Source organism: Melitaea cinxia, chromosome 21, assembly GCF_905220565.1.
Source record: "Melitaea cinxia chromosome 21, ilMelCinx1.1, whole genome shotgun sequence".
NCBI lineage: Eukaryota > Metazoa > Arthropoda > Insecta > Lepidoptera > Nymphalidae > Melitaea > Melitaea cinxia.
The window spans coordinates 4063182-4089463 of record NC_059414.1 but is presented as its reverse complement, the minus strand read 5'-3'; the positions used below and the strand labels follow the sequence as shown (position 1 = coordinate 4089463).

Below are 26282 nucleotides of genomic sequence, written 5' to 3'. Positions count from 1 at the left end.
TATAATTGTGTTTGCTCGCAAACGAAAATAAAAACCAACTTTAATTATATGGACCAGTAGATCAACGTAGGTAGACGAAAAAATAGTCAAGTAAAAACGTATTATTAAAGATAACTAAAATGGTGCTAGTCAGACCTCAGTCTTATTTAAATTGACAATGACAATTGACATTTGATTTGAAAAATAATCATCAAAATCGGTTCACTTGGTAAAAAGTTATGAGATAACACACACACACACACACACACAAAAAAAATACAGTAGAATTGAGAACCTCCGCCTTTTTGAAGTCTGTTAGTTAAAAAGAAAAGGGTATAAGTTTGCTTCAGAATCTAAAATATAGCACATTCATTTGATGTAATGAATTAACGAAATGTTAGAAGGATTTTTAATGTACAAGTGTAACACTATCTGACTCGCCTTGTTTTGCTCGGTATGATGTCCGAAAGTACCTTCCACTTTGTTATATTAGTAAATATTAAAAGCGACGTCAGCAATGTCGAAAAACGTATTTTATTTCGATATATATAAATATATATGTATTTTTAATATCTTATAACATTCACACATGGTCGTCTGTTCCTAAGGTAAGCAACTTAATGCGTGTGTTATAGGTAAATAGGTATTTTACAAATGTACATAGAAATAATACATATATAAATAAATAAACACAAACATTAAACCCAGACTCAGACGGGTATCGAACCCACAACCCGCGGAGTAGAAAGCAGGGCCATTACAAACTGCGCCAACGGAGTCAATCATTATTACATAAAATTATTTATTAGATAAAATCGTATCTTAAAAAGTAATTAAGCTGTAAATTTGACCTAAATAAATATTTACACTGCCAACTCAAAACAGTTATTGTACAAACAGCGCCTATATTACCCGTACCGCTGACAGTCACGTTACAGACAGCGTTTTTACTAATAATAGCCACAATTATCATATCTTCGATAATAGCAAACACAATATATATACGAGTTAAACTATTATGAGTCCTAATACGTACTTCCGGTAACGTATGATACGTGTTCAACTAAAAATAGAATATGATATACATAAATACATTTTTCAAACAACTTCATTGTGTTAACGTACCTATTTTTAAAGCCAACAGTACGTTGAACTATACGCTGTAAATTATGTGTATATTAGTATGTTGCAGTGAATGTTTAAAACCGTATATATATATTCAAAGTCTAGGCTCTGAAATATTTGGCGCTGAAACTTTCGTTTTGCGTCTGCACGCTTTTAAAAATGTTTTTAGAGGTATTATGGTGAGATACCAGTTGCAGTTTAATTCAGTAACAATGATCACTTCAAAGCATGCGAACTGTAGGTATACTCATTTGCTGTTTCGAAGTATCTTCGTAAAAAAAATATCTTCAAACTTGTTTGTCAACGTACAAATGACTTTGTCAGTAAATACATCATTCACACACCAATTTGTAAAATATCAGAATAAATATGTTATAATGTATGTGTATTGAGGTAGGATACAAACAAGAAATATTATAGGCATATAGAAAATCACAAATAAATAATGCTGTTCTAAATTAGTGTTGTTTCCTGTGGTGAGTAAGGTAGCTTGAGCTCCAGGTTAGGTTTTAGGAGATAGGGTTGGCAACGAGCTTGCAATTTTCATGGTATTACGATGTCCAAAGGCCACAGTATCCGCTTGTCATCAGGTGGACCGTACACTTGTTTACCAGCATCGTAGTATAAACAAAAAAAAAAAGTAAAATGAGATTGATTGTAACCAATAATTTATACGTCTTAAGAAATGTCATTCTGACCGTTTTGGTCGTTCGGTTCACTAAAATGTTAGGCTTTTGATTTAAATGCTAATTAACTAGTCGACCGCAACACACAAAACAAACACCAATCTTATGTCCTTGATTGTAACATTTGTGACGATAATACAAAATTGTAAAACTTTCATCGTTATATCGTGGTTTAGTTTTGCTATCTCTTCTAAGCGTTGTGACGTTTTTACATAGTTTTATTATTAAAAATACAATGTTATTTAGGACTTTAGTTTTAAAGTATAAGCAAAATTTTTATTAGTAAAATTACTAAGCTATCATTCACAGCTGCTTAAATAACTAAAGAAATGACAAAAATATTTAAATATTTTGGTATTATGCCACTATTGAGTCATTACACGTGACAATAATGTAAATGATTATATCATATACTACATATGATTATGTAATCTAAAACGAGGGGGATTTTCGAACAAAATAAACGAGTTATTTTTCCTTTTTTAAGTAAAAATTATTTACGCACATTTGACTTGGGACTAAGCTGGTGAATGCGTGACAGTAGTGTTACAAAAAGTGTGATCGGGCGAGGTGAACGGAAGTTGAGAGTGATATATAAGTTAGTGAAGATAGAAAGGGAGAGAGAGTTAAGTTTCGTTTATTACTGTGGGGGCAGCTAAAAAAGTTTTACTTCAGTCGTGTAGTCAAAGCACGCTCGTTTTTTTTTTTTGTAATAAATACAAATAATCGTCCGACGTTTTTATGAATAGCTATTGCAAAATAGGATTAAAAAGCTTACAAAGTTTCAGAGGTTATTTCAGTTTATAAGATTTAAGTAGTACAATTCAATAAATAATTATAATAGTGATAAAAAAATAGTTATTGTTGTATTTTTGTTTAATGTATTTTATTATATTAGCCCGTTGGCCCAGTTTGTGGCCCTACTTTCTGATCCACGGGTTGCAGATTCGTTTCCCGCCTGAGTCTAGGTCTCATATTTGTACTCGTATTTATATATGTGTTATGTCTTTGTATAAAATATTTAACTATAACGGTCGGCTGTTACCTAAAACGCAAACAAGTTAAATTGCTTACCATTAGAACAGACGACCGTGTGTGTATAAATTTTTTTTAAGAAAGGTGATTAATCAGTAGCATATGTGGTTCTTATAAGACTAGGTGTCGTGTAAGGTGTAATTTTTTTAAATTTTAATTTGATTTATATAGGACGTAAGGTGTTTATAGTAATTTCTCTTCATTAATTTTTAAGCATTGGTTCGCTAATACCCTTATGACCTTATGAAAAAGTTCGTAAATTTTATAATTGAACGGTCACATCGAGCTAGCGCATACAACAATAGATTATATATGACGAAATCTTTAGAGCAATAACAAAGTATGTATGGTTCTAATAAATTTGGATAAATAGGTCCATGTGCTGAGAGCGAAGTTAGCTCATACGAAAATAGAATTAGTTCTACACGAGTATCTTATGAGTGTCTGCGACTTGTTTGTTGCAGATTTTAGATGGTAGTTCCACTTTTTGAGTTTTATACAGAATCTGTTTTTTTTCTGAAAGTAAATACGCTAACAATGTTTTTTAAGGTCGTTTTCTTACTTTATACTTTTTATTTTATACTATTAAGGTGGGAAACAAGTGTACAATCCACCTAATGGTAAGAGGATACTGTAGCATATGGACGTCTATAATACCAAGAGCTTTGTCTACCTTCATTTACCACACGAACTTAAAACTATATGAGAATAGTGCTATTTAGCTGTGATTTTCTGTAAGGTTGAGTTTCTTCCCCAGTCGGGCTGCTTCATTTTGAGCAAGATATAATTATATAATTTGTGATATTTCGTGATGTACCCCCCCCCCCCAAGCTTCGCGCTATTAATGGACAGCTCCTAATTTATGTTTGGCATTGATTGTGATCCAACTTTAGCGGACCTTTATGTTTCTTATGTGCTTTCGAGTATAGGAAATGACAGAACTTCCGAACGACTGCGATCGATGCGATCAAATAATATTTTTTTATGGTATTCCACATTGGCAGGACAAGCTTAGTATAAAAGACAATAAAATTATATTTTCACAAAAAAAAATGTGGCGGTATTTTTACCGGTGATTAAACTGTTCTGTATGAGGAAACACAAATTATCTAAAGTACACTTAAATAGATTTACACTACACTTAAAATGGTTATTTTATACATTCACTCGACCGTCTAGTGTTATTTTTGTAAGAACCTGTTTATACAATATATATTTTAAACTAGTTTCAATTTAAATGCTAGACGTCTAAAATTAAATTAAAACCAAATGTGGAATTAATTTAAATATATAAATGTATTTTTAAAACCTAAGTATTTAATACGTCTAGTTTTTATGCAAATCAACAAAACTGAAAGTATAACAAGTTTTTTATTTTATTTAAGCAGTAGCTTAGATTTTCATTATGTAGTTTAAATTGTAAATTATTAGCACGGTGTGTTATACTTTAGACTGACACAGGGACTTACCGGATGTGGCTGCTTCGGTAAGTAACTGCATCAGATTGCGGTTAGGGAGACCACTCCTGCCTGTCACTAGTGTGGTGAGTCGAAGACCCGTCGTTGCCAAGCGGGGCGGACGACTGCATGGTCGGCATCGAGGGGTTCTTATCGACCGCTGTTTTCTTCTGAGAGTAGGTCATGTCAGTAAGGAAGACCGCGGAGTGGTATCGCGAGGCCGAGATACCCGCTCCGCAGGTAGTCTACCGTACGAAATTGGATAAAAAATTTCAAAGTAGTAATCCACGAATTTTATGCAATTTTCAGAGTTGGGGTAGGTTTTATTTTCTTATACCGCATAGAAATGGTCTTGGTTGGAGAAATTGTAGTGAAATCTTAACGAAGTCGTTATTTATAAACACCACTGGGCTCGTCTAATTATAATCTTATCATTATAATATTAAACAAAAAATCTAATTGCATAACGCGTAACAATGTATGTTTTTTGTTATGTTTCCCTACCGCTTTTTCACTACGCTGTGTCCTATATGCCCAAAGGTTGTCCGGAAGAGATCGCTACTCTAGCGATAAGACCGCCTTTGTACACTGTTTTATTTTTATTTTTTTATTTGTAATATGTTATTGTGTTGATTGTTGTTGTGTACAATAAAGAGTATCTATCTATCTATCTATCAATGTAACACATGTAATTTCTAAACTAAATTCTTAAAACGCTGCGTTTCACGTGTGTCGACTGCACCGTATTATATACAGGTCAGGAAATTAAGCTCAATTTCAATGGTGATAGATTAATTAGTACGATAATGTCATAACTTTTCGTTCGCATCAACGCTGCTGTACGTCACTGCTGTCGCTGTGTGCGGACACGTGGTGCGGTAGTGACGTTTCATTGTAATTGGTTATACTGATATAAAATAAAAATAGGTAAAAAAACTTTTTAAGTTAAACGGTTTTATGTTAAACATACATTGCAATGTTTAAGATAAATGTACTAAAAAACCAAAAAATAATAAAATAGATACAGTCGTGGGAATTATAAACATATGCATAGACTAGACTAAAATAAAACCGTGGGGCACGTCAATTGTCTACAATCGTTGATTAAAATGTTTGTTTTGTAATGTTACACTATAATTAGGCAGTTGTTCAAACGACAAAGATGGACGTGTGATAAGTAGGGCTAGAATGTGGAAACAAGCTAGCAAGCTCGATTATAAGCGAGTTTTAGGGTTTCATAGTGGTGAGCGAGTAGTACTTTTATCATATGATTTGTCGATTAAAGACAAACTACGAGCAGTGAAACGATTCCTCGCCAGCCAGCAGTGTGAATATCCAACGATAAACTAGTTGAAACATCTCTTTTATTTACATGGAGTGTATAACTATTGGAATTTCCATGAGCAAGAAAATAGTAAGTAATTTCCTCACCGTCTGCGGGCCAACTGCCTATTTTAACGACGAATTAAACGATTCTTCTATCGCACATTAAGTCGATAATTTGTAGACAATTGACGTGCCCCACGGTTTTATTTTAGTCTAGTCTATGCATATGTTTATAATTCCCACGACTGTATCTATTTTATTATTTTTTGGTTTTTTAGTACATTTATCTTAAACATTGCAATGTATGTTTAACATAAAACCGTTTAACTTAAAAAGTTTTTTTACCTATTTTTATTTTCTAGTTTTTAGTTTTTATTTCGCATTCTGTTTAATTCATTTAGTGCTTCATTATTGCAAGGCCCATCTTAAATATTGAGGTTGTATAGTGCACTGTATTCTTCTTGTCAAGCCCTTTTATTTGATACCCATATTGATGGGATTGATAAAAAATTGTTATCAGACATTTGGTAGCGGCGGCCAGCTTAGATTTCAATTTTGCATAGTAAATTGTATTCTACTTGTTGAGACCTTTCATTTGATACCCATGTTGATGGGATTGATAAAACCTAAGTTGTCCGCCATTTTGTAGAGGCCGCCATCTTGGATTTTAATTTTATATAGTACATTGATTATATTGGTTGAGCACTTTCATTTGATACCCATATTGATGGGATCGATAAAACCTACCTTATCCGCCATTTTGTAGCGGCCGCCATCTTGTATTTCAATTTTTTATAGTATATTGTATTCTGCTTGTTGAGCCCTTTCATTTGATACCCATGTTGATGGGATTGATAAAACCTACGTTATCCGCCATTTTGTAGCGGCCGCCATCTTGGATTTCAATTTTTTATAGTATATTGTATTCTGCTTGTTGAGCCCTTTCATTTGATACCCATATTGATGGGATTAATAAAACATAAATTATCCGCCATTTTGTAGCGGCGGCCATCTTGAATTTATAATGATAATGAATAAACATAATTGTATTGTCACCAAAATCCAAAGTGTATACAAAATTTCAGATTAATCGGTTGACAGGGAGAGGGTGAAATTTGAATTACTAAATTTGACCCAAGAATAAATAATAAAAAAATAATAAAACAAACGGGGTGAGCTAAATAAAACCGTTTAAAAAGACAGAATGCTATTCTGTCTTCGTTGCACAGGACACCAAGCGATCGTTATGCCTCTGGCAGCTGTTAACCACTACTGTAGTTTCACGACCTGTGTATAAGGCCGTGGTCAACTGGACTGATGACTGCAATGGCTCGAGTTATTTTTTAAGAGTACCTCCAACAATCTATATATGATTTTTTGTACTAGGTATATATTACTGACGTAATTTTTGTCAAAATACTATTTACAAGAATGAATAATCTGAATATAATATTCCTATATTTTATAAGAATTAAAAATAGTTAATGAAAATCGGCGTTAAGTCATCGCAGCATTTTATTTGTCAATTTACGTTTTTAGCTGGAAGCGCTGTATAGTTGTTGCAGCATAACATATATACAAAAACAGCGCTCTCATCTGAAAATGTAAAAAACAAATTTTTCGAATTAATTATGTCGGTACTTTGATTACTTTATACGTTAACTTGACATAAACGTTATCTACTGATAACGCTAATAGTAACATTTATATTCGAAGATTGACAAAGTTTTAACTACATAAAACTTTTGAAATATTTTCAATTTGTTAACATCACCGCTCTGCTCTTATCAGTATTAATGAACTGTTTCACAGCCTATATATGTATATATGACACAAGAACAATAACTACACTTAAACCTACATACTTGAAAATTTTTATTTTCAAGCATTTAAACGTACTGTAGCTTAAAAATAAAATTACTTAATTTGCTTTATAAGAAATAAACACATTTTTATGATAACTGATCGATTTTCATTTATTGTAAAAATAAATAGTATCATTTATATAAAAATAATATATATAAATACATAACACAGGAAAAGTCTATTTATTATTATGAGTGCACTTTCATTGAACACAAATTGTACCTTCGTAAAAAATTTGTATTTTGTAGTAAAAATATAATTTGTTGTAATGAATAAATTGATAGTTAAAAAAATTGAAATATAAAATATTTTATCTAAACAATTTTCGGCAAGCCTGTGCGTAGTCCACAGCAAAGATAGTTTCTTTTGTGACTATTCTAAATTCAATACTTCACGTTTCGTAAAAATACCAACAATCGCTCATGAGGTTACATTTTGTTAAAACAATGTTTTATTCGTTATGTAGATAGAGAAGCTATGTACAAAGAAACGAATACAATGAAATAAATAAATTGTAAAATGGTAACAGAGATCGTTCATACGATTCTCTCATTAAAGTTCGTGAAGAGTTTCTTCTGCAAAGAAAGATCTTATGCAAACAAAGCGAATTTTCGAAGAAGACGAAATGAAATCATCGATGAAGCAGACAACCAGAATAAATCTACGAACAATGCTAAAACACACAAGATTAAAAACCAGTGCAATAAAATAAGATTTAAAGTACCGTTATTAGTTTCATTCCTCGTTCTATATATATGTGTATTTAATGTGATAATTATGTGTGATGTTAGTGTTAATAATGTAAATATGACGACTTTAGAACACAAACATGATAAGTTGAAAAATGAAAAGGGCTTAGGTTTAGTAAAGCGGCGAAACTTAGATGAAAAATCTCTTGAAAGTGTCGATAAGAGTACCACGGACGATCAAGATGCAGACAATGAAGAAACATCTGACAAATACTCTATGAGTGAAGTACTTGAATTGAACAAATATTACAGTTATTATAAGCAAAAAGAAAATAATACGGATGATCCTCAATATGCGAGTACGATACAAGTACCGAAAAATATTTTCGACGACACAAGAGCTGTGGGTCGACCACACGATTTATCTACAAATCCTTATTTCGTTAAGAAAACGAATTTCCAACTGAGACCAGAATCTCATCAATTTGATGAAAAAATACTAAAGCTGGGAGTTTTATTACCAGCTGATCCGACCCAAGTATTTTCTTTGGCTAAGGTTTTGCCGATAGTTGAAATGTCTGTGCCGGCTGTTACTAAGCCTGATGGACCTTTACCGGGATGGAAAATACTCGTAGATTATAGAGATACGAGATGTTCGTCCGTTGATGGCCCTCTTGCAGCATTCGAATTTTATGTCAACGCGTCCGCTGGTGAGTCAATTTTATAGATTGCTTATTTATTTCTTACGTCGAATAATTTAATCTAGTTTAATATTTAAAAAAAATGATGTTAAAGTCTCAGTGTTGAGTAAAGGCTCTTATTATTTAATTAAAAAAAATCTGTAGTTGTATTTGGATTGATATGATGTGATTTTGACAATAAAAATTATGAAGAAATTGTTAATCGTAACAAAAGTTTATAGGTTAGAAGATGTACAAAGGGCGATCATTTTTCAGATGCCTTCATTGGTCCTGGTTGTGAATACGTAATAGCGCCTGTAGCGCGATATGCTGGACTTTGGCGAATACCGGTTCTTACGGCTGGAGCTCAGGCTGAAGCGTTTGGCTACAAGATACCAAGCTACATGTCGCTAACAAGAATGATGGGGAGCTATACCCAAGCCGGGGTTGCCATCAGAAAAGTTTTTGAGGTAATAATCGTCAATTTCTGATATTGTTGTATTGTTTGTGTTTGTTTTATTATGCTTTAAAATACCTTTTAAAATTATTATGTGTTTTATTTTTTTTTGTGTTTGTACTTTCGTTGCTTCGCTTTTTTTGCAATTAGGGTTATATTTTGTATAATTTCATAGAGCTGTTTATTTTACAGACCGTTAAACTAATAAGTTTTATAACAACAGCTTTACCCAAAGAAATAGTAATAAATTTTATCTTTACTGCCAATGCTACAACTACGCGGTCTGTAGTAAAATTTTTAGCATTAATAAAAATATTCATCAAAATAAATAACTGAAATAATTATAAAATAGGTCTAAGATAGCATAAACAGTCGTAGAACCATTTCTGTTCTTTTGTAATTGTAATGGTATATTGTGCCATAGCCGTAATTGGCTCAGAAAACTCCTTGAAAATAGCGTTTGATAAAGTACCTTTATAGTTAGTAGTTAGTAGTTATAGTTAGTATGCTAGTAGCTTCGTTAATGAAAATTAAAAACATTTCATTTATAAAACGCTATTTATTCAGTTACTTATGTATGCAATGCATAAAAATAAATCGTTAGAATTTTGTTTTTCAACGTTCGTACATATGAGTATATCGATAAAAAACGGGTATTCAGGAAATCATTGATGTATAAAAAATGCTTTTTTAATAATTTGTTACAATTAATGGCTGTTAACTGAAACTCGGTTTATCTTGAATAAGAATTTTAAATGTGTAATAGCGAATGATACGAGATTTTTTTAAACAGTTTTGTTTTTAGTACGGTATTAACTCCATACAAAACTTTAACAAAATCAATATCATGGTTGAACTTAGAAAATGTTCCAAACTAAAGTAAATTCCAAGCATAAATTTATTTTTAAAATGTATAAAGAAGTATTTATTCACGGTTTTCGAATTAACAAAGTTGTATTCAAAAGCAAATCCGTAAATGATTGACAAAATGTCATAGTCTACATAGAAAAATGTATTTCACAAATATCGTGGTACAGAATTTAATGAAAAATCTGTGTTAGAATCAGTCAATCCAGAATATAAATTAAACAAAGTTGTCATAAATTATTTTGTTGATAAAAAAATAAAAGGATTTTTATCCTTCTTACGGTCATGAACGTCCTTGCTAGATCTTAAAATTAAGTTATGCAAAATATGTAATAGCTAGACCCCGCGCGCCTAATTCAAGATCAAGAGCTCATTCGGCGAGAATATGTTACTAGCCTAAAACACTTTTATTTAATTTATTCATCGTTATTTATCTTATTTTATTTATCAAGATATATGAAAGAATATAATTACAATTATCACTAATAATAAGGTCACTTAAGCTTATTCGAGTTTTACCGGAATTCAGTGTTGTCGACATTATCGGTACACATTCGAATTCTTGGTAAGGTACATCTTCGTACTATCACATCAATCTGTTAAGCGCTGTCCACCTAAAGACCGACCAACCTTTCATTATGTTTTATTTGTATCAGTGTATATTATTAATAAAATATATTTTTAAGGTTTTTTTCAAAGGAAGTTCTTTATAAGATTTGATAATACTAGTATATAGCTCATTGTTTACCGTACAAGTTGCTATATTTCGGTAACAGTAACATATAGTTTTTGATAGAGGGACCATACTGTTAGGGTCTAAATTCTTAAATGCTTTTAATAAATATTTAAGAAAAATTTTACTTAAAAATGTGACCTTAATATCGTCATTTATATATATTCTTTCACAATGCACAAATAATTGGACGCGGCGACGATGACCGTTCATGTCCAGGACCAGAAGATAAGACCCATTTCCTTCCGGCGTGGGGTAAGACAGGGAGATGTAACATCACCGAAACTGTTTACCTCTGCGCTAGAGGATGTCTTTAAGACCTTGGATTAGGAGGAACGAGGCATTAACGTCAACGGCGAATAAATCTCTCACCTTCGTTTCGCCGACGATATCGTCATCTTTGCGGAGATGTTGGATGAGTTAGGCCAAATGCTGGCCGGCCTAAATGAGTCCTTTCGACGTGTCAGTCTCTGTATGAACTTGGACAAAACGAAAGTTATGTTTAACAACCGAATCATAGCGAGACCAGTATCGGTCGATGGTACCCGTCTCGAAGTTGTTCAGGATTATATTTACCTAGGCCATACTATCCAAATAGGCCACGATAACTTCAAGAAGAAGGCCGATAGGACGATTTGGTTTTGCTGGGCGGCATTTGGCAGTCTTCATCGAGTCTTCACTACGAAGATTCCGCAATGCTTGAAGACAAAAGTCTTCGAGCAATGCGTCCTGCCTGTGTTAACATACGGAGCCGAGACCTGGACACTGACGAAGGGACTGGTCCACAGTTTTCAAGTCGCTCAACGTGCAATTGAATGGGCTATGATTGGGGTTTACCTCAGAGATAGGATTAGAAATGAGACTATCCGCGAGAGAACGAAAGTAACCGACATAGTCCACAGAATTAGCAAGTTGAAGTGACAGTGGGCTGTTCATCTATGTCGCAGGACAGATGACCGTTGGAGCAGTCGGGTCCTGGAGTGGAGACCGCGTCTTGGCAAACGCAGTGTGGAACGTCCTCCGGCCCGTTGGACCGACGATCTACGTAAGATTGCCGGTGTAGACTGGACGAGGTTTGCAGAAAACCGGGATGTCTGGTACGAACTTGGGGCTTGGGGCCTATATCTAGCAGTGAACTGCAATAAAAAATTTCTGACTGACTGACTGAAATAATTGGTGATAATTATTTTTGAATTTATTTTTAATTTTGCAAAGGATTTTTTTAATTCTAATTAGTAATGTATGTACGTTATCAAGTGGTTTTTAAACGTTCTGCCTTAATTTAATAAACCATAGCTTATTATATACTCTACTAGACTTGTAAAGTTGTAGTCTAATTGAGTGTGGTATGTTTAAGTTCAGTAATGAAAACTTCGCCAGGATAGCTCTTAGTTTACCGCAAATTATTTATATTGTCTTTTAATTAAGTCTGTAATCAATAACCACTTCTGGATAAGTTTGTTAGCTTACTACGTCTATAGGTTTATAGTTCAACATTTCGAGAACTACTATTCACGAATTTATATAATAAGGCTTCATGATTATGTGCGATCAGTCAGGGAATTATTTTGCTTTTATTTTAAATATACATTAATTTGGTTTTAATAGCGTTGAGTAATTAACAGACGTGATGCGACCATTTCACTAGCAGATCAAAAAAATTTTGGAGCCAATAAATTGCTTGTTCTTCGATTCTAACTTTGTATACCGGGCAAGTATCATCTGCAAACTAAGATATTTTGGAGTGTTGTCATAACATTTGGAAGGTCATTTACGTATGTTATGTAATGCAAGGGACCTAGCATGGAGCCTTGGGCTGTTCCTTCCGTGACGCAAATTACGTTACTTTCTATATCATCAAGCTTTACCACAAATGACCTTTTTGCGAAAGAATTTTACACCAGTCTAGTAAAGTAGATATGATATCATTGTCATCAAGCATTTTTTGTAAAATTTTATGCCTATGCATATCAAAAGCTCTGTTGTAATCTATGCATACCACTATAACGTGTTTCTTTTCATCATCAAGGTGTTTAAAAATACTGTCAGTAAATTTCGTCAGTAACTGAGTCGTATTTTTATATGGTTTAATTGATACTGCTGTTTATTAATAATTCTATTACATTGTTATGATTTATCTTAAAACATTCGTTCATCAACTTATTTTATTTCCTTATAACTTCTATAGAAAATTCCCATTCCAAGAGTTATTTTTTGAATACTTTATTTTATATATTTCTTCTTAATGAGTCTTACTTAGATAAAATAAAAATAATTTATACAATCTAACGAAAGAAAAAAGAAAAGTTCTTTAACGAAGAAAAAGAAAAGAACGAAAGTAGAAAGAAATGGGATAAAACCACGCATGAAGTTACCGTCTATAAAATGCTGGTTTATTAATTCACTTTTTGTTTTTTTTTTTTTACTTGATATTTAAACTTCCAGTTACGAAATCGTTTTTTTTTCTTCAAGTTTTTGTGTTATTAAATACTCATTGCAACAGTTTTAGAAGAAAATATGAAATATAATCCTTTACTAACATTTGTTCAGGATTTGAAATAAAGGGTCTACATTTACACATTAAGTTTATGTGAAAATTTTATAGCAAAGTAAAATAAAATAAAAATATCCTAAACCCAGTTAGTAAAACATAGCCTTCGTGAATACCGACTTTTTCAAATACGCAATTCCAGTCGTTGACTTTAATTACATTAACCCTTTCTTTTTGAAATCATTGTTTAATTTATACTTCAAAAGCACTCAAATTAATAAAAAAAAGACAGATAATTAAATAAAATGATAATAAGTATTTACATATTTCAATTAATTTTAATTCGATTAGATTTTAATACGTTGTTATTTATTTTATTCACAAAGTGTGTATACAATTGTACGACGTATTATATACAAATACAAAATGTATATAATAATAATACCTACTTGGTATTCAAAAGTAGGAACGCAGAAAAAGCACTTTATTGGCTTCAAGATGACTTTGGATATGAAATATAAATCGTCACATGAGGTATTATACACATATAAAAAAGGTCTATAATTTGTCTTTCATTTGCCGGGAGTACTATTTGCATGTATAGAATAATAATTGTGTTTGGTGATAAACAAAAAAAAAACAACTTCAATTACATCGACAAGTGATACAACGTAGGTAGACGAAAAAAAGTAAATACGCATTATCAAAGATTACTTCAAAAGTTGTAATCAGATCTCGATGACATTTAAATGTGTACCACGTGATAGACATCGGCTTTTGATTAAATTAAAAATCATCAAGTTCGGTACACATAGTAAAAAGTTATGCGGATTTTCGAGGGCTTCCCTCGACTTCTCTGGGATCCCATCATCAGATCCTGGTATATATATTTACGGTCGAATTCTCCTCCTTTTTTGAAGTTGGTTAAAAAAAGGTACGAGATCTTATGGTTGGATGCCAGTTATGTCTTATTATAGTGTAAACAGCGTTTTATTTATCAAATACATATTTATTATAATTTATTTTTTAATTTTTTTTGTTTCTTTAAATTTTCTGTACCTAGTACAGGTTATATTAATCCTTAAAGGTTGTGGTTAAGAATAGTGATGTTACTGCGACAATGTAAACGACATTATATCAAAACCAGATTTTTACTGTCGTTACTTAAGTTACAAAAGGTTGGAGCAAATGTTGACGTGATTTCTAATATTACTTTGAACAAAATATTAAAAAATTACGCTTTATAAAATAATGGAAGTAAGTTGGCACTTTGTACGCCTTTGCTATCTGGTATCTACCAAAGCTACTATGACTTAACAACAATGATCTGGCCCTCGCGGGTACTTGGACTATATGAAGTTAAAGATTTCGTTTTTTTTGTAGATACGTGTTTTATTATACAAGTTTTAACCTTTTTTGGCCCAGAGAGCCTGTTTAATGATAAATGTTACATCTTGATATTATTATTATATTAAGATATTAATTTAGTAACCATTAGTCCATTTAGAAGAATAATTGTTAAAAATTATTTATCTAGAGTTGGTAGTATTTACTCATCTAGAGTTCTCAGAATTTATTATGCCTTTGCTTGCTATGGATTTGTTTTTGTCGAGATTTGGTCTTAGTATTATGTAATACTAAGTGGCTAGCATGCCTAAAACTTTTTTATTTATGAGCCATTTTCTTTGTGTGTGGTTTTATTTATGTGTCTAGTATACTAGACATACATACTATTTTCTAATTTTGTATTGCATTTCTATTTACTTCTCTTATTGATTAATTTTTGTCGATACTGGACGCGTATTTGATGGGTCAAACGTAATAAGAACGGGTAATTGCGCATCCTAGATCTATTTCGCAAATATCTGTTTTATAGCATTATATCATCATCACTATGGAACATAGCATGACACTTATGTGCGGAATTTGTATGCAACGCTCTCACACGCTCAGTCTATCTTAAAAAATACTCTTCATTCGTAGTGATATTTCTTAAATTTTAGTCTAAATATATTATAATCCCTTAGCAAATTTTCATCAGCTACAAACTTCCAATTGGGTAGAGATTGTGTGGTTTTCCACTCGCTCACCTATGACTGAACATTGTGTGAATATTTGTACTAAATTTTAAAGATTGTCTCATCAGTGCGAACTTTAAGTACATTGTTCACTTAACTCAGTAGACCTGTACTGAAGTAAACAATATATTACAAAACGCCTACTTGACGACGTATCAGTGCACCTGTGTGTTGTGGTTTTACTGCTGCAAGTTCAATATCTGCATATTTCAAATATTCGTATGTACGATACTCGTGTTTGTTTGAGTCTGGGTGCCTGTGTCTATATTGTATGTTGTATTCGGACATAGAATTTTTCTTCTTCTAGGGGCTTTGAGAGTGAAACCTTTATTTACTGATTTTCTTATCGTTTCGTTGTTTTCTTTCTCTTCCTATTTTCTGGTTAGAAAGCCGATTTTAAAAAGGTTGTAAACGTAGGCACAAACAGAATATATAGGATTGTTTTCCATATTTTTGTTATGAAAAAGACAAGTTATCAAATAAGTTACTTTCCTTACTCATTTTAAAATATAATATAAATAAGAGAAATAGGAAAAAATTGACTAGATTAACTTGAAAATATATGCAGGCTTTAACAGTGACTCTCTACAACGCTGTCACAAATTATTACTACATTAATATTACTTGTTCCAGGAGTTCAATTGGAGGAAATTCGGTATGCTCTACCACAACAACGAACCATCAACTGGAAAGGGCAACAGTCCTTGCTTCATGACCCTCAGCGCAGTCTTCACGGTCCTCCAAAAGAAAGCAGCCGACAATACGCCGAACATACACTTCGATGAGAACAATGTAACGACGACAAAAATAAAACAGCTCTTACAAAAACTTTCACTTAGCACTCGAAGTGAGTATGAAAAAAAAGTTCAATTAAAACACTGCGTTTTATTTAAAAGACCTCAAAATCCGGTCTAAAATTGTCATTACAGATTTTACGTAAGTCGAACGCATATTTACTGATTTGCATTATAATTATTTTAAAACAACTTCAAAAAAAAAGAAGACCTCAACTCGACTTTATGTTTTTTTTATGTGTGTTACCTCATAACTTTTTACTTGGCGTAATGATTTTGATAATTCTTGTGATATCCGAAATCTGGTGCTCGTCATGAGGTATGTTTTAAATTTGATTGTAATTTTTGAGGCAAGTAGGCCTTATTATGCATGGATTGTCCATATTTACTCGATTCCGACTACATGGATGACATTCTCATGTTATTAGTTGTCGCTGTTAATTGATGTCGGATTTTTTTTTGGATTTGAAACCAAACACAATTATTTAGTCATAAAATTATATACTTTTAAAGTTAGTCAAGGATTTTTAACGTTTGTGAATAAGTGATTATTTTTGATATGGTTTTATTATTGACTTATATTTTTATTTCGTTTACTAAAACAACGGCCCGGTTACCACAATAAAACTACAAAAAATTGTTTTCGATAGCGAATGCAAGAGATATTTACAAATATAAATGACTCACTACAAATGTTATCTTGTATGATATTCTTTATTAATACAAGCATAAGCAAAAATAAACGAATGTTATTTTATTTTTGTAAATAGCATTTAAATTTGCATATTTCATATATCTTATATCCGGTTCTAAATAAAAATAGTATTTCTTATGTTAGTGTTGACGTTACGCAGTAAAATAAATGTTTATTTTCGATAATTTTACTATAACTATTTATACACGTTATTACTAAATTATTATTTTTTATTTATTGTTATAACTATGTGCATGTCTTTGTCGGTTTTTATGTAATTCAAATCAAAAGTTATGTTAAAATGGGAAGGAGGAGTAGTAGGCTAATACTATTGACGGTAATTAGTTGTATTGAAATAATTCTACAATTTCTCATAGAATTATTTCAATGTTAAAAATCGCAGATGTGATGATAAACTGAACCTTACTCACCGATTTTAATAAGAGGTGGAAGTTTCCAATTTTAATTTGTGCTACCACATAGCTTCTAGTGTTACAAAGATAATGATTTTTTTATTCAAAAGTTCGTGTTTGCTATGCCACGGAACCCTTATGGCATTTGATCTATTTAAATTTTAATAAGATTTAAGAGTGAATTTTAGTTATTTGTAGTTGATTTCGACTACTTTAATGATAATCTTATTTTATAACTAATCGATAAAAATTTAAGATCTTTTTATTATTATTTAAAAACAAGCACAATTATTTTATAATATTTCTTATATTGTTTGACGCTTAAGGTTATTGCTGTTCTCTTTTTATTGATTTGATAAACCAAAGCAGGTGAAAATTATTGTTTTGTTCTTATTTCATATAGAGAGGATATCATTGCTTAGTTGTGGGATGTTTTAATTGTTTAAGTTCAGTTGCGTTCTCGTGAGTGATAGCGTGATACTTTGTACCATACTACCTTGATAGATATACAATATGGCAAAAAAAAAACAAAATTTCGTAGTTACCATACCTAGCTAACACTATAATGTTCGATTAAAAAATAAAAACGAGTGTGCTTTAAACCATACGACTGAAGTAAAACTTCTTTAGCCCCATCTAACTCCCTCTAAGCTTCCGTTCGCCTCGGTCGATCACACTTTTCGTAACGCTCTCATCACGCATTCACCAGCTTACTCCCAAAGTCAAGCGTACGTAAAGAAGTCTTACTTCAAAAATGGGGAATCTTAACTTCAACGCTAGTGACTAGTTACGCTGTAGTTTCTGCAAGATATTGCCACAGATACAAATAAGAATAACTGAGGAATTTCTCGCCGTTCTTTTCCGTAGCTTTACTTTTGACAATAATTAAAATTTTCAATTAGTATGACGATTCGAAAGTGCTTTTCAAGTCTATTTGAATAAAGCTATTTTGTAAAGTTGTGTGTGTGCGTAAGTGTAGTCATAACTTTACAGATAAATCAAAACAAGCAAGGAAGATTCATTTGATATATTTTACCTCAGTGGTTGCAATAAATTTATTATATTTATTATTTATACCACGAGGCAATGAGTAACTTGTATTAATACGTTTCAAGGGAACGATTGTTGTATTAATTATTTATGCTATCCACTTCTATAAATAAATGCAGTTTCATAAGAACATTCTAAACAATGTTTGTTATTGTGCTATGTAAACAGATTATTTTTGTACCTTAATGTCAATTGATTGACTAACCAGGGTTAGGATCATAGGTTATGTTTCCCGCCCCGATTTACGATGTTTTTTTACTTATATTTGTGTATTATTTTTTACTTTATATCAGTCGGCGGTTACTTGAAACAAGTTATATGCTCGGGTTTATCTGTTGAATATATTTATTCATTCTAATAATTATTATTTAAGTAAAAAAAAATTATATTCACGATAGTGAATGCAGCTTGTTTGTATGTTCTCTGATACAAAATATAAAGAATACGCAATTAACCTTGTTATATGTATAAAGGTAGCTATTGTTATTTAAACGCTTATTGTTTTTAGTCGTTCATACATATTCAGAAAAATAGTGACAAAAATATTTATAGGAAATGGTTTTGTAATAAATTAATAATTAAGTGTAGTAGTATGAAATAATTCTAAAAAATAAAGCCAATACCTTTTAACCGACCTTCAAGAAGATCTCAATGCGATTGTATTTTTTTTAATGTAAATTTCCTCAGAACTTTTGACTGGATGAACCGATATCGATAATTGTTTTAATTCTTTTGATTGGTAATGCGTATCATGTGGTCCTATTTAAATTTAATTGAGATTTGATATGTACTTTTCGAGCTATATCTAATAATGCATATTTACTTGATTATTTTGTCGTAGACCAACGTTGTAATCTACCGTATAACTTTTCACTGGGTGTACCGAATTTGATGATTCTTATTTTAATCAAAAGCTGATGCTTGTCTTGTAGTCCATTCAATAGAGATCTGATGACTAATTTTTGAGTAATATTTGATAACGCGTATTTACTTGACAATTTTTTCGTCTACCTACGTTGTATTAACTTCTTGTCCATGTAATTGACGTCAGTTTTTTTTTTCGCTTACGAGCAAACACAATTATAACTACAGCCACATTGCTCTCAGAAACTCTAAAAGATATTAAATATTTAATGAATTCACATTGCTATTTAAATTCTTACACGAGTTTTATAAATATATTAAACATTTGATATATTGTATATTGCTAGCAAGCTATTGAAAATATTTCTTACGGTTTGAGATGCGTTGAAACATGTAGATTTTTCAATTTGCATTACAAAAGACCAACATTAGAGCTAGCACTGCGAAGAAAATATTTGTTTCTCATTTCTATCTTTTGTTCCTTAGCACGAGAAATTTATATTTCTTGAAATATTTCAATGTATATATTAGATAGATGTCAAGTCGAATCTTGTTCAGTACTTTGCAATCTTTAGATAGATTAAGAACTTTTTGTTTTTATATTACCAATAAGATTTGCAACGTGATGAACTAAAGCTACATCAAATTTTCATTTTATTAATTATCTACAAACTAGTTGAACCAGCGAACACCACATCGCCGGTTTTTTTTTTCGGTATATCAATTTTTTTATATGTATTATCTCATAGCTTTTTACTGGGTATATTGATTTTTATGACATTTGTTTTAATTAAAAGCTTGTGCTAGTCATGTTGTCTCATCACCCTAACTGAGATCTGACTAGTACTTTTTGAGTTATCTCTGAAAATGCGTATGTAATTGACTATTTCATCGACTATCTACGTCGAATTACTTGTCGAAGTAACTGAAGTAGATTTTAGATAGTTCTTTTTATTTTCATTTATACAAATTGCTCTGACAATAACAAATACGTAAAAAGAAATATCTGAAAATCTACAATTGTTTGGAAGTTGAGCGTACATAAATTTCCATCATTAAATTTTATTTATTATAGGTTTAGGCATGTTGGTCGCGTTATTATGGACCTGCAACAATGCATTAAACAATAGAACATTAAAACTGACAATACAAAGCATTTGTAATTTTTTTAAATAGTAGGTTTCTAGTTAAGTAATTGATAACTTTAACTACAAATTAATTCTTAGAACATATACAGCAAATATTTAACATTCAATTATTGTTATTAATTTATTTTTAAACTTTGTTTCATTAGCTTTATTTTTCTGAATAATATATAAAAGATTGAAAACCGTTGAAGTAGGCTCGTGCGTGTTTTTCTGTATGAATGCGAGAAAATGTGCGTGAATGCCTGTATGCGTACTTGCAAAAGCGTTGTCAGTAACAATGTACGAAACTCTGTAATATCTGCTTCACTTATGTAACACTTAGAGTGGTATTGATTATTTCATCGTAAAGATTTACGTAATAAGTAGACCTCCTAAGGCAAAAATGTGTGATTCCTGGTGTAGTACCGTGATAAGGAAACCAGGATGATGATGGGATCCCAGAGAAATCGAGGGAAACTCTCGAAAATCCGCATAACTTTTTACTGGCTGTACCGATTTTAATGATTTTTAACTTAATCGAAAGCCGGTGTTTATCATGTGGTCACATTTCATCGAGATCTGGTGATAACTTTAGGAGTAATATTTGATAATGCGTACCTACGTTGTATTACTTGTCGATATCAGTTTTTTTTTTCGTTTGCCTATAAACACAATTATTAATATTGAATTAACGCATGTATAAGGCACGCAATAACGCAAAGGCAAAATAAAAAATAAAAATAAAAAATGACGATAAATTAAAAATTGATAGAAATTACACAAATACAAGATTGAGAGAGTAAGAGAGAGTAATTGCTTTTCAAAAACTGATAGGTCCTCTAACAAATCGTGTTTTCTGGAAATCATATTTAAATACGAATTATTTATAAAATATGAACAAACTTTTTTTCATCGACAATAATAAAAAATATAAGTAAATATAAAAAATCTAAAATAAAAAATAATTCAAAAATAATAATGATAAAATATAGATAATATTTTTCGTTTTTACCGACATAATAGAAAAAAAAAAATTACAAGACAAGGGGATTTGAACCATGATCTTCTCGCTTGATCCCGACCGTCCGATTTCCCACCGAGCTATCACAACTTTATTGACAGTTACGAAATTTACTTGTACTTTTTTAGTTGTAGCTTTTTTTGATCTGTCATGGAGAAAAGTGGGGAATTTATACCAACTCTTTTTCCTAATAAAAGTGAAAGTTTTTGCCAAACTATGGCAGAATCAAATACGTTTCTTAAGTAAATTTTGGTGCTTGGATTCTTTCGATATTCATATGAATATTGCTCGATAAACGCATAAATTGTATTGAATAATTTAAGACTAACAAGTGATATTTTACGTTTGTTTATTAATAAATAAATAAAATAAATAAACACCTTACACTCAACGGCCCTGAGGAGGATTTACTCCAGTGTAGAGGGTCTAGAAACAGCACAATTTAATAGCACAAATTCTTAGACCACGGCAAACATCTGTATAGCAAATACAGATGCATGCTATGTGCGAGGATCGAACATACAATCACCAGCACAACAGTCACAAGGCGATGCTGTGACCGTTGCATGAACGCGTGGTCAAAATGTTTGTAGTAATATTTCGAAATAATATATATTTAATTGTTATACAGCCTTTTTTTTTTTCTTTGCACTCGTATGAGTTAACTTGTGTTAGCAATTCAATTTTTAATTCTAACAATTATTAAAAATATTGCATTTTGTGTCGATATTACTCTTATTTTTTATTCCCTTGATACCGGAACAGTACAAAGGTGCTGACGCCATCTACCGAAAGCATAATATCTATTAATTTACAATTAGTCTGTCACTATCTTTGTTATCTAATTTGCAGGGTAGTTAAACAATAAATATCGTTATTATTTAAATGTTCTTATTATGATTATTGTTTGTTGAAGTACCGGAAGAGCATAAAGGTGGAGACATCATCTTCCGAATAGTTAATTTAATTTTCTGATTGGTCAGTCGCCAACTTTGTCATGTATTGGCGGTAATGTTGTCCTTTTAAATGTGATAATTTATAAGTGAAGAAGCAGTTATTGTTTAATTATTGTGCGGCTAGCGTTGCTGCTCGATTAATGGCGTATAAGTTATTAGTGTCATATCGTATTTAATGTAGTTAAAAGTGTGTATTTTGAATGAATAACTATAGATTTGAAGTGAGAAATAAATGTTTCGTTGAGTTTTCTCAGTCGTGTTCTACACTTGTTTGTTTATCGAAACGGTATTGGAAAAGACAGGTTCAAGATGTGATTTACGCACCGATGATTCGCTATATGATAAATTATCATAGGTTATGTTTTTGGCTAACGTAACAGAATCGGTAGAATGAATCTGATAAGTTGTATCATGTTACAATTATCTGGTATCACTGGTTTTGATCAATATTAAATTTGGATACTGTTTCCCTTTTCTGAGTTATAATTTGAATGATACTAGGTAAATATAGATAGTGAAAAAAGTCCTACCCACCGGTCAGTGGCTATGTAAGTGGTATCTACATTAGATACAACGACGCATTTATCTGTACATGTAAATTAAATAAAATTTATTTAATTTAAATACTACGTTGTCTTTGCTTTCTTTTTATCTGTATGCTTTAATCGTCTTTATGTGACCGTGCTTATCTTATATATAAAATTCTCGTGTCAAAATGTTAATTAAAATACTCCTCCGAAAAGGCTGGACCGATTTTTATGAAATTTTGTGTGCATATTGGGTAGGTCTGAGAATCGGCAAACGTCTATTTTCCTTACCCCTAACCCTATGGGGTTAATAACATATATGGCAACGTTTGCGAGCTCAGTATGTATATAAATTTGATGTTTTTTTATACGCTTAGTAACATATTTCTTTTGTGACGAATAAATAAATGTATACAATTAGACTCGATTTTCTTTTATGTGCAGATTATAGTTGTATGTAGGTAAGTTATGCGTTTTACAAATCTATTATGCATTCCTATTTCATATGGAAAAGCGTTACCGACCACAGTCGGACCTTGTGACTCAATGACGTCTTTGTGGTATCCATTTTCGTCATACAAGCTTAGTTCTCTAACGTTAACTCTCAGAATTTAGTAAATAGATTCCTGTCTAGACGTAACTAGCAAATCAAAATCAAAACACATGAGTTTACGCTTTTTTCTCGTGAACTTGGGGAGGCCTATGTCCAGCAGTGGATTGCGATAGGCTGAAGTGATGAATACCTGTAGTAGGAAGCCCCGCTCTTTCCTTATATATAAGATACGCAAGACAATAATAAGTTTAAAACTAGTAATACAATTTTAATATCATATCAAAAATCGACCGTTCCAGCGGGGATCGAACCCGCAACTCCGACTCGCCGTGTCGGTGCTCTAGCCAATGAAGCAATAGAAGATGTACGATCCCCGCTGGAACGGTTGATTTTTGATATGATATTAAAAATGTTTAGAATTCCCTCATGTGTGACTAACATAAAAATGAATAATAGTTACACATTTTAATTACATTTTGTGTCTTCGGCAATTTTAATAAAATAAGTCTTGACTTCAAATAAAAATCAGTTTTAAAACTATTAATCTGTTCCATTATATTTTTAATAAATATAAGTATCCAGTGAGAACACTTATTATGATTTATAAAAATGAATTCTCTAAGACAAGGTCACTTGCTAACAAACTTTGCTTTCTGATCCTATTCGTTTGATTGTCTATGGGGCGCCAAGTTGTTATGTTCTCTGCGAATTTTGTATTTTGGCTTATGTACCCTTTATACTTGAATATTGTATTAAAGCGATGTGCTTGGATGTAGAATAGTAATCAGTAAAATTAGTCTCAACTAAGTAAAAAGTATCATTATTTATTAACATTTTCTGTTAATTGCTAATATTACAGGAGAAAACAACAGTTGACTGAAATTTTATTGCATTATTATAAAATTAACTCCCACTGTTTCAAATCTTTCTAAGTTGATGTTACTAATAGATGTTTTCACATGTTAAGCTTGATTTTGGCATCTATTACATTGTTCTAGAATAAATAAATAAAAACGAGTTTACTACACACTACCAAAGTAAAAATTCTGCACAATAGGCCTGCATTGTATGTTAGATACACGAAACGGCTATGAGAGAAAAAGAGAAAGAAAATGTGTGCTTACACCTATCTTTACTGCCCAAGTGCGTAAAGAGGTTTTTCTTCAATAATTTTATCATATGGACGTTAGTATGTATTAGTCTGTACGTTAACAAATTTCATCATATTTCAAACTCATCAACATGTCTTGTGTCTTAGTGCTGTTTGGCTACGGCACTAAAGAATTTAGCCACCCCCTCTCTTCCCTTGGGTGTCGTAAGAGGCGACTAAGGGATAACAAGGTTCCACTACCACCTTGGAACTTAAAAAGCCGACCGATGGCAGGATAACCATCCAACTGTTGGCTTTGAAATACACAGGCCGAAGACGGGCAGCAGCGTCTTCGGTGCGACAAAGCCAGTAAGTACTGCGGTCACCAACCCGCCTGCCCAGCGTGGTGACTACGGGCAAAACACATGAGTTCACGTTATTTTTGGCGTAAACTTGTGGAGGCCTATGTCCAGCAGTGGACTGTATAGGCTGTAATGATTGATTGATTGATTGATGAACATGTCTTGCTTGAACACAAATAGTATCAGGTGATATAAATATACTCGGTATACATATTTATACAATTTTTGTAAGGATGAAAACGTCAGATATGCTAATGGCTAATTGTTAAGGATGTTTTAAAATATTTATCATATTGTTGCAGCTTATACCTTAAGAAACGGCCCGTGGTATTAAAAGAATTTAAGGAGTGAAATGGTAGCGCTCGAGAAATATATAAATATAATTTTAGATGTCACAGTAAACATTCTTAAGGATATGCTTAAGATTTAGATACTGTTTCACCATTTTTGGATAAAATTTATCCTGCACATAAGTTACGAATAGACTTTAACAGTGGAAGGTAAAATAGACCATTAGGACTTGTTTCTACCAAATTAATAAACTTCAACTTTTATATACACATTTGCGGATAGACATATCTCATAAATTAATAAGCCGATGGTAAAAACATTACTACATCATAACCTTTATCTGCTGGATACCGTCATCCATCAAATAGCGATATCCACAACCGGTAAAATAGGCCCTTAGTTTCAGTCGCATGACGAAGCTGACACACATTTTTTTCCTAGCCGTAAGAGTTTAGCTGTGTATGTCTAGTGCTAAGTAGGTGGACTCCATCCAACTCGAGAATAATTATAATTGAACGTGAGGTCAATATATCTTTGGACGTTTAAACTGCTAATGATTTCCGAGGCGTGCCAAATGAGAGCTTTAAATAAAGTGAAGGTGTTTAAGACATATTTTATCTTTAGTGAAATGGAAATGACGTTTAAAATTTTACCTTATTATATTAGGATTAAAGTAACTTTTAGCGTATTACGGTTATACTTTGGCAGGTTTTATTTTAAAACTTGCTATGACTTAATACCTTTTAATCGTTACAAAAAAAATTAGAATTACATAAAATAATTATGTAAACGGAATGTGGGGATTTGGATATGCAAATAAAGTTTATTTTGCTATAAGAGTTTTTTCTCTCACACATGATGATAGTAGGTTTTCTGAGACTCAATCAGAAGTAGGTAGAGTAGGTACCATTTGCCTGTGTATCTTTAACTAGAAAATTACAAATGTTTTACGGGTTACAAATAAAAATATTATCTTACAGATGAAGACATGACCAGATATATCGTTACTTTTATGTATTAGAGAGGTATTGTTATATTAAAGAAAACTTTTTAACATCGACTAAACGATGA

At 31.8% G+C, this 26282-nt stretch overlaps 1 protein-coding gene across 1 annotated transcript in view; it reads left to right on the top strand.

Moving 5' to 3' along the window:
* The first annotated feature begins 7839 nt into the window (after positions 1 to 7839).
* LOC123664162 (atrial natriuretic peptide receptor 1) overlaps positions 7840 to 26282 on the top strand; it is an 82988-nt gene continuing 64545 nt past the window's right edge. The window contains exons 1-3 of the mRNA XM_045598763.1: positions 7840 to 8873; positions 9120 to 9313; positions 16103 to 16316. Of these exons, the coding sequence (XP_045454719.1) occupies positions 7994 to 8873; positions 9120 to 9313; positions 16103 to 16316 (1288 nt within the window). The 5' untranslated portion in view covers positions 7840 to 7993. The remainder of the gene's footprint in view (positions 8874 to 9119; positions 9314 to 16102; positions 16317 to 26282) is intronic.